General features: G+C 36.8%; 1 protein-coding gene across 4 annotated transcripts; it reads left to right on the top strand.

Annotated features, from left to right (window-relative positions):
• The first annotated feature begins 850 nt into the window (after positions 1 to 850).
• Positions 851 to 9539, top strand: LOC103974025 (pheophytinase, chloroplastic). Of its 4 annotated transcripts, none has more exons than XM_018821674.2 (6): positions 851 to 991; positions 1297 to 2052; positions 3220 to 3446; positions 4754 to 4945; positions 5036 to 5192; positions 9183 to 9539. In XM_018821674.2, the coding sequence occupies exons 2-6, from the start codon at positions 1309 to 1311 to the stop codon at positions 9423 to 9425; spliced, it is 1563 nt and encodes a 520-aa protein (XP_018677219.2). In that variant the 5' UTR covers positions 851 to 991; positions 1297 to 1308; the 3' UTR covers positions 9426 to 9539. The 4 variants fall into 4 exon arrangements, with proteins under 4 accessions (XP_018677219.2, XP_064935348.1, XP_064935350.1 ...); XM_065079276.1 differs by having other exon boundaries at positions 1286 to 2052; XM_065079278.1 differs by lacking the exon at positions 9183 to 9539 and adding an exon at positions 7377 to 7705 and having other exon boundaries at positions 907 to 2052.
• Positions 9540 to 9828: the final 289 nt, after the last annotated feature.

Raw genomic sequence — 9828 nt, 5'->3', positions numbered from 1 at the left:
ATATAGATTAGATCAAACACTTTACTAATTGATTTCATCATCAAAATTTAAGATTCAACACCTCTTAGTTCCGACTTAGATTATTAAATCATTAAAGTTAGATTAACGAATCAATTGGTTGAATCAAGAGTTTATTCTTTTTAAAGTTAATTATATAATATATTTTAAATTTAAAAATATATCTTAATAATTATATACTATACACTTCTCTTTCAACCTTATAATAAAGAAAAAATTAACTGCCTTAAGGAAAGATATATGGTTGCTAATTTTATAATATTTTTAAGATTCAAACCGTCTAATTTATAAATTAAGCCCGTCAAGATCCACTTTCTCATTTCTTTTATTCAATTGATCCCGAATTGTATAACTACCTTGCTCTTTCATACGCTAATAATAAAAATAACTGTTAACTTTCTAGTTAATGAGAGTTGATCGATAATCATATTGTAATTGACATAGTCTATTAGCATAACTTAGAAAGGATGGAGCTAAGATTATATTGTTGATAAAATTATCCTGATTTGCTTTTCGAGGGATGATGAAATCATGTCTATCTTTATATCTATCTTTATATTATCTTAAAGGAAGTTAAATTTTTTTATATTTATCATCATTGTTGATTACAATGTATTTTGATATCAAACAAACCATACCTTAACAAACACGAACGATCTAAACATCTTTTGACCGTATTCCCAGTCCTTTGGGAACGCCTCTGCAAACCGTATTCCCAGTCAAACCGACTGATACATGCAGACAAAATGGAAAAGGACAAAGCTACTCGTTGGCACACTTCTCACGCCAAAGAACGCCCGCCTCGTGTTTCACTTTGGCGCTTCCTGTGCACCTTGCGTGCACGGCTGGACTTCTCGAGTAAGCTGCCTCCTTTTATCTTTGTGAACCCATTCTTCCCTGTACGTATACTTCACCGCCTCCTTCCAGTTCTTGTTGCGCCGAGATAGAGAGGGAAGAGAAAGGAAAATTGAAGGTGGGGATTTGGAGTCGCATCTACCCTGATTCTTGCAATTCTCTTTTTCTTTTCGACCTTTTTCTTCCCTTTCCGTCCGACTGAAGAGAAATCCTACTGCTGTAGAACTTCTTTCTGTTGAATTCTTGAATTTTCTTTTCTCCGTCTCCTTTCTGTGCTCTCATCTCATCTTCTTGATGGAATCCTTTTCTATAAACCGTCCTTCTCTTTCCCTTGAACCAACAAATTGAACCCCTCCCTTATCTCTTTTGGTATAGGATTTGTAATTTCTTGTGCTGATTGATACAGCAATAGGATTCTCGCAGGGTTTTCCGGTGATGGAGTTGGTTCCCTTGAGCCGCTCTTCCATATTTGCCCCCCCTATCAACAGACTCCAGCGGAGAAACAACCTCAAGTGGAAGCAGTCTAAGCCTTCGGTTTCCAGAAAAGCTGGAATTGCTTGTGCTGGGGCGAAACCCCCTCGGAATTCAGGGGTTTCTTCTCAAGAAAGCAAGAGGATCGAGAATTTGTATCAAAAGGAAGGGCGTAGATTGTTGCGTCTGCTCGAAGGGCTTCGAAGCCGTGCCTCTCCGGAGGTGTGCGGTGAGCATCATAAATATTTTGCCATCAATGGAGATGTGGGTCTCGCTAGTATCCCCAAGAAAGTGGATGAAGTTGCAAAGGTCATCATTCCTGGTTTATCTGATGACTCCGGTGGCTCTCCGATCAGTAGTTGCTACTGGGAGTGGAAACCTAAAATTTCGGTGCACTATGAGAAGTCAGGGTCTCAGAATGTGGATGCGCCTGCTGTGCTCTTCCTACCTGGGTTTGGAGTTGGCTCATTTCACTATGAGAAGCAATTGGAAGATTTGGGCCGTGATTACAAAGTGTGGGCTCTGGATTTCTTAGGACAAGGCAAGTCATTGCCAACCGAAGACCCGGCCCCCGTTGATAATCGTGAAGGGGATTCTGAAGATAATGATGTGTTATGGGGGTTCGGAGAGGAACCTAAACCCTGGGCAAGGGAGCTGGTGTACTCTATTGACCTATGGCGAGAACAGGTTCAGCATTTTGTAGAACAGGTCTACTTTCTGAACTCATCTTTTATATCTTGCGCATAGCCAGGTCACATTTGCTAATGTTGACTAATGAATAATTCCTGCAATCTGCTGAAAGCCAAAAACCATCCATGAACACAGTAAATTGGGTGAGCAGAAGACAGCAGCACTACTTGAATTACTTTATCCCTGGTGGTGGGTTACCTTAACTTGTTTTTCTAGGTTAAAGTGCATTCACCTTATTAAATTGACCTGACTAGTTATATAATGTTGATACTTCTTAAATTGCTAAACCATTAATGAAAGGCAGCTTGGGGTCTCTGAGTAACATATCCTTGCTTTAATTTAGTTGTGAAAGTGCTCTTCATTTATTCTTACCAGATTTATGACACCTTTTTTTTCATTTTTTTTCTCACTTTTACTCTTCTGAACTGGTTTGTTGTTGTTATTGTTGTTGTTGTTGTTGTTGTTGTTGTGCACCTTGGTATTTCTTTGCATTCAGTGAATTGACAATTTATGGCACTAAGACTTGATAAGAAGATTATATTTTGACCTCTGATATTTCAAAATGGAGTAGTTGACAAGGTAATGTTAAACTCATGTAGTGACACAATTATACATGCAACTTTCCAGCCAAAAGATTTTGGTTTGCTATCACTTGACTAAACAACTTAGCAAGCCCGGGTTTAATTTCATGTATCTTACCAAAAGTTATGGGCTAAACTGGTTAACAATGAGCCAATATGAGTGGACTATGTCCCATTAATTGGTCAAGAAAAGTAACAAATTAGTTGATAAGTGATGGTTAGCATGCCACATGCATGTGCTGTTGCTTATTCAGTAGTAGTTGATGCCAGAGCATCATAAAATCCCCTTTATGTAGGTAATAAATTTCTGTGACTCAAGTCTTTGGATGATGGTTAACATGCCACATGCATATTTATTGGAACTCTTGCTTAATGAGTTGATTTGTGCAAGGGTACAGTAGCATACCTCTGGCATAGGTAAATGATCGCTAGTTATACTCTATAGTCTATACCTATTGCTAGATAGAGTGAGGGACAAAGGAGCGATATCAGATGATACTCGACATTATATGAACATGCTTATTGAAATTTTATTATCATTATATACATCAATGGAGACTTCTTTGCAATTCTTATTGTTGATTTTTTGTATTTCTCTTTACAGGTAATTGGTGAACCAGTTTATGTTGTTGGTAATTCTCTTGGAGGCTTTGTTGCCTTGTACTTTGCAGCATGCAATCCTCAGCTAGTAAGAGGAGTTACATTGCTTAATGCGACACCGTTTTGGGGATTCCTTCCTAACCCTGTCAGATCACCTAGATTGTCCAAATTTCTTTCATGGTCTGGGACGTTTCCCCTACCTTCAAATGTGAGAAGGCTAACTCAGTTGGTGTATGTCCTTCAAAACTCTTGAGACTTATATTATCAATTATCTCATAACATCAATGCATTAGGAGTTTCATTTCCAATCAACATAACTAGGCTTTGTAGTTACCATAGTAGTTGCTATTCCCACAATAGATGTTAAGAGATTTGATATAAAGTTGGTAAGGTTTTATAGTGAGTTTTTTATAATTTTTCACGAACTATCATGATCGGTTGTCGCGCACCCACAACATCTTCGCTCAATGAACCGTTCGTCGATTTTACATGCTTGTGCAGATGTTTGGCAGCATGTTTTGCCTTGGTTTTGTATGTTTTTGCTTGAAAAATATAAGCAAGAATAGTTCGTAGCGTTGTAGTGCGATCGCTATGCCGGGCAAAACTGCCCCAAAATGGCTTCATTTTCATATGCCATGACCTATTTTCTAGAGGCCATAGTATGGCGCGAAACGTCAGCCATCTCAGACCTTTGGAACCCCTCGGGTGGCACAGGGGTGGATGGGGCTTCGGGGAACTGTTGGGCATTGATCGGTTTACATAAGTTCACACGTTAACTTGACGGGAACTTGTCATTGCGCCCGACATCCGGTGAGCAATCGTTTGCGGACTTGTGACTGTTCATTTTGCCTTCTAAAGTCTTTGTTTTCTCCTTCATCTCTTTTCTCTCTTGGAGACGTCGAGACTTGTCCGTTGCTTGCTTTTGAACTAATTAATTTGCTCTTTTTACAAGTCCTACGGGACTTGAGTGAGGTTGTAAATAAGCTGACCCTTTGTTGAGGCATATCGTAAGAGCACTTTATGACTGAGGCAATCCCAGCTAAATATGAGAAGTGGCCCAAGAGTGCTTCACGACTTAGACAACTCTAGCTAAATCCGTGATTTTGCCGCAAGAGTACCACATGACTTATGCAATTTCAACTAAGTTTGACAGAACGGCTCACTTAAAAGTTAAAAGCAAGTGAAAAATTTTCCCTCTATCATTATGTATTGAAGTTTGATTCTGTCACAAGTTTCAAACTTATTTTCTAAGAATGGGGTAAGATTAGGGCACATCAATTATATGTAATTCTACTGGACTATAATATTCATTTGATTGTTTGATGTCAGGACAGTAGCAAAACAAAATTTAGTTGCAAAACACAATTTAAGTGTCACTAGTCCGGGATATTAGAGACCTAGTTTATCTTGAAAGTAATGTGATTATATGACTAGTTTTTCATTTTATGGGTATTGAAATATGTTGCAGTTCCAATTTCTACTCTTTTCTTATTTGAGTTTTTAGAATCAGCTCTCACACAATCAAAATTTATGACCAGATGGGAGAAGATCAGTGACCCCAGTAGCATACAGGAAGTACTAAAACAAGTCTATGCTGATCATTCAATAAATGTTGACAAAGTATTTTCCCATATAATTGAAATAACACAACATCCTGCAGCCGCTGCTTCTTTTGCCTCCATTATGTTTGCTCCTAGGGGGCAGTTATCCTTCCAGGAAGCCTTGTCCAGGTATTACCAGTGCCAACATAACCGAGCTGCTATGCCTGCTTTTGATTCGAGGAGTTCTTTATTATACTTATTCCCTAATCTTTTATCTAGGTGCCAAGTGGAAGGTGTTCCGATCTGTCTTATGTACGGTAGAGAAGACCCTTGGGTTAGGCCTATTTGGGGCTTTCAAGTGAAACGACAGTTGCCTGAGGTACCTTATTACGAGATTAGTCCAGCAGGTCACTGCCCACATGATGAGGTTCCCGAGGTATGTCTCACTTGAATTTTTTTTTTCCTATCATGGGATTTTAACATTTTATTAATTTTGTTTTGATAGATGTACATGATGTTGTATGTTTGCATTAACAAGTTGATTTTATTTCCTTAAAAGCCATGTTTTAATCCTGAATTACATTTCTGCAAACTACAATGTGCTCTATGGTTTAGTTAATACATGTCATTGAATTTGATAACAAATATCGAAGTTGTCATGGAACTAATGTACTTGTTGGAATTTCCATTGTGAAGATGAGTTCGGTAATTTAACTTGTGTTTTCTCTTTGCAAATTTGTTCTGGTGTAAACCTAAAAAAAAAATATTTATTATTGATAAATATTTTTAATAAATATCTTTGCCACTCTTTAGTTACCTTTAATATTGATAAAACTGGATAATTTGTGAAAAAGGTATATCATGATGCCTTGCAAATGGATTTACTTAAGCTAGTGTTTCATTCAAAGAAAAGCAAATGGTCTCAAAATATATAATGAGTTTAATAGGGTATTCCAACACATGAGGTTTCTGTTAATGTAGGGGTCAATGCTCGTTGTCTTACTAATCCAACCGAAAGGGACTATTTCAGTGACATAATCCTGCTCACCCATTGTTTATCGTGGTTCCAGCGCTTGTGCTCTATGTAACAGGTTTTCTGGTGTGAAAACTATGTATGAGGTTTTGAACTGTTCTAATTCAAGACCCAATTGGTTGGAAGTAAAATTCAAGTGTTATAATGTATATGATTGATAAGTAACATGGTCTAGAATTTGTGATGATATGACTATGAAAGCATGGAAGTAGAAGTTTTTGTCAAAAGAAATAATTTGAAAAAAAAGAGTGAAAAGAAGAATGAGAATTATAGGAAAAAGGAGCACTTCGACATTAAGACTTCATGTCATGATATTTAAGCCTTGTGCATTAAGCAAAGAATTTTCTAGAAATGGTCATCCGTTCTTTGAGTTTATTGTTGTTAGTTACTCTAATAATGGTGAACGAGGGTGGTCGGCGACAGATGACAGAAGGTAGGGGGTGGGCCTGCAGTGTGCCAAGTGGTTCTCGAGGAGTCATACATTTGCAACCTATTAGAAGAAGCAGTTAGAAACCCTAAAGACAGTTTTTTTAAATAGAAATCAGACTGGACCGTCAAAAAGGGGCGGTCCACATTTTAGTTAATTCTTGGACCAGTAAGGACCAATTGGTATGAACCGGTCTGGATGGTTTTGTATTCCTTGGTTACAACCACAAGCAGAACCTGGGTTAGCTCAGCCATATATTAAATCTTTGGGCAATCAGCAGAATCCAAAATGGACACTGGGACATCTTTGTATACCCATATTTGCTTTCAAAAGCCCTAGATTAAATTGGATCATTAGTTTCAGCCTAAGAAAGTCCTTTCTTGTCCACTATTACAGGCATCCAGCATGTATGGATACTGGTGCCATCCAACATGTATGGGTACCAGTCTATCTTGCTGAAGACTCATAACTCAATTAGGAGATGAAGTATTGCCAGATTATGTAAAGGTAGTCTCATTCTAAGTTGGAACATGAGTGGAAAAAGACCTTTTTAAACCTCTTATAACCAAGTTAGTAAAGAAGACTGATCAAGCCTCCTCACAAACTCTGGTAAGTCTAGATTCCTTCAGTAAATTTTGTATTTGCATCACTAAATATAGTAGCTGTATAGATTCTTTATAGGTGAATGTTTAGTCATATTAGAGCCTAACATTTAATAGTATGGTTGTAGCATAGGTTAGAAAAGTTGTGTAACTATTAGATCTCTAGATGCCTCTCTCACGATAGGATCTATAGATGCCTCTCTTATGATAGGATTTTGCATCCTGATGACTTTAAATTTCTCCGACAACTATGTACCTGAGAGGATTACAGTACTGTAACTTGAGGTATCACTGTGCCTTGTTTTCTTTCTTGCATTCATTGAAATAGATTAGATTAGTAAATCTTTTGCTCTTCCTCGTTCTTTGCTAGAGGCAAATAGAAGTAGCTCTCAGGAAGCGAAGACCATCTCATCAGTTGCTTTGGGTCTCTACAACCAGTTAAATAAGAATCTCGTTTCTTATAGATTTTCCAAAGTCAGATTATCCGGCATAAGTGATGTGAGAAATAAAAAGGTTCTTATCTTGGATTTGGCTCATGATTTTAATGTTTTGCATCAGGTTGACCATCAGTGGCATTTGTCATAATTCTATTTCTTCCATGGACCCTACTTGGCTATCATATTTGCTGTATGGCTGAACCTATATTGACGCATAAACATATGTTAACACCAATTGTCTGGATTAAGCTTGTTGCTTCACTTTCTGTAATGTGAACTGTCAACTGAAGAATGTAGATTTGTGCAGGTTTTATAGGAGTGTAATCTTAAGTTGAAATATTATCGCTGTACTTCCAATATCCAGGGTGCTCATAAGGAAGAAATATCTTCCTTCTGAATTGCAAACAATTATCGAAATATCTTAATGTAAATCATCCCAAATTAGTTTCAGTAATAGGAAAAGATAGTCTAAATAATGTTAAGTTTGACAAGCAATTGCCTTTCTTCAGTCAAAGCCTCAACTTTCTTTATATTTGGTGCAAAATCATGTTGAAAGATAACTGATTATAATCAGGGTATGAAGTGATCAATAATGGTATAGTGACACTTTAATTGTGAGGTTTACTATTGACCATTCCTCGTATGTAGATGATCCTTCATTTGACCAGATTGCCAATACAAACATCTCTTCAATCATATGGAACCCTAGCAAGTCCCAGTGAAATTGTGTTACTATGAAAATCAGATACTAGTTCACTCGAAGCAATCAATTTTGACGATTTTAGCCTGTCACTATACTGATACATTGATCTTTCCCACCTCATGCAACTCCATAGTTTTCCCTTTACTGCAGGCTTGGAAAGCATGTCTACATGACATGAACCAAGGATGAGTAACTAAACATCAAGATATGCATAATGTCATAATGTGGATTGGCGTATGGAAAACAATAAATTATAGGATAAAGTATATATGCTCAATGAAGTTTTTACACCTCCAACTGAGCAAGCAGGAAGTAAAACAGTTAGCAACTTAAAAAACAATACATCTCTTATCATCTGAGTGATCGGTATAGAAAGTTCTTTGATAGGTTAATCATTCTTGGAGTTTTATGACCAGAATAATTCCATTGCAACATGTTAGTTCCTGCAAAATTCATACTTGAAAGGAAGTTGTTCTGCTTAATATTGCCAAATGGTTGCCATCATCATCATGAGCTTTCAATGATCCTATATGGTATTGATATTTTAAACATCTGCATTGTTGTATATGGAGGTGATAGTGCATGAAGTTGATCTACAGTGTCTAAACTGCCATAAGCGAAAGATTAGTGTTCAGACTGATGCAGAAGAGTTCCCTAGTGATCTAATTTAATGTGGAGATATTACTGAATTGTCTAAATGAAAAAAAGAAATATGACAGATGAACTAGTCAAAGACTATGATAGATAATTTAGCCACCTAGAGAATGATGATGGTAGGTAAACTTTGAGCATTAAAGCTCCTTATTGTAAATTCACATATGAAGATGGTTAATTGAATAATTATAAAGGATCATGAACAATTTCCTTCTAATTTTCAAAAGAGTGTGTGAGGGCAGGACTCTTTTAGCACAGTAAGGTCAAAATTACTTTAGAAGCATCTGGTAGGAAGAGCAACGTATTTTATATCATGTTTACTTTATTTCTCTTTTAATGAAAAAACAAGTTTAATTTTTTTTTATTTTAGAGGAAATCATGTTTGCTTTGATATCTACAATGGAATTGCTGTCATTAATTTCATTCCAACTGGATTCTGCCTTTTGCAAAATTTGGGTTGACCAGGAAACTTTCTTAGTTTTAAATTATGTATATTGTGAACAACTTAATGAGCATAAGTGAAGAATAAAATGTAAGAAACTTGTAATCTAACTTCTTTATATTTGGTAGGTTATAAACTTCTTGCTCCGAGGGTGGATTAAGAACCTGGAGTCCCAAGGTTCTGTTTCATTGCCCCTTTTGGAGGAGCCTGATTATGTACAATATGAAATCTTGAAAGAGTTGGAGTATGTCAAAGAAGGATCCCACAAGTCAATTAAAGTACGATTTTTGGGATCGAACTTCTCATTTTGGAATCTGATAATCTCATCCTTGAAGCTACGCCTCGCTAGTTTGCTGGCGAGTTTCAGATAGGCCAGCATTGTATATATAGTCTCGTGTTGTGAATTTTATGATATTATTTATTTGTTGTGTAGAAAATTTGAAGCCTGGCTTTACAGCCAAAATTCAGCTTATTAGTTCCTTTCACTGTGAGAGTGTAATATGATGTAGATACGCAAATTCCATCAGAAATCTAGGCATCTAGATTAAGTAGATATAGCTGAAGGACTTTGCATATATGATGTAGATACGCAAATTTGAGAGTGTAATACGATGTAGATACGAAAATTTTCGATCAAAATTTAGCTAAAGATTTAAGTACAAATTACATCTCTGCTGTAAGTACAAGAAGAGAGCTAAAGATTTAAGTACAAGAAGAGACTGCGAGGGACAAGAAGCAGAAAGAACTCGCCGACTAGGGAGTTATGTCATCTCT

Source organism: Musa acuminata, chromosome BXJ1-8 (assembly GCF_036884655.1).
Source record: "Musa acuminata AAA Group cultivar baxijiao chromosome BXJ1-8, Cavendish_Baxijiao_AAA, whole genome shotgun sequence".
Taxonomy (NCBI): domain Eukaryota; kingdom Viridiplantae; phylum Streptophyta; class Magnoliopsida; order Zingiberales; family Musaceae; genus Musa; species Musa acuminata.
This window is presented reverse-complemented; position numbering and strand designations above follow the sequence as displayed.

Bases quoted from the DNA above. Each gene is read 5' to 3' on its own strand.
- LOC103974025 (XM_018821674.2), top strand. From the start codon at position 1,309: ATGGAGTTGGTTCCCTTGAGCCGCTCTTCCATATTTGCCCCCCCTATC. The intron at 2,053-3,219 runs GTCTACTTTCTG...TTCTCTTTACAG, and splicing joins TTCAGCATTTTGTAGAACAG to GTAATTGGTGAACCAGTTTA. The intron at 3,447-4,753 runs GTATGTCCTTCA...ATTTATGACCAG, and splicing joins AGAAGGCTAACTCAGTTGGT to ATGGGAGAAGATCAGTGACC.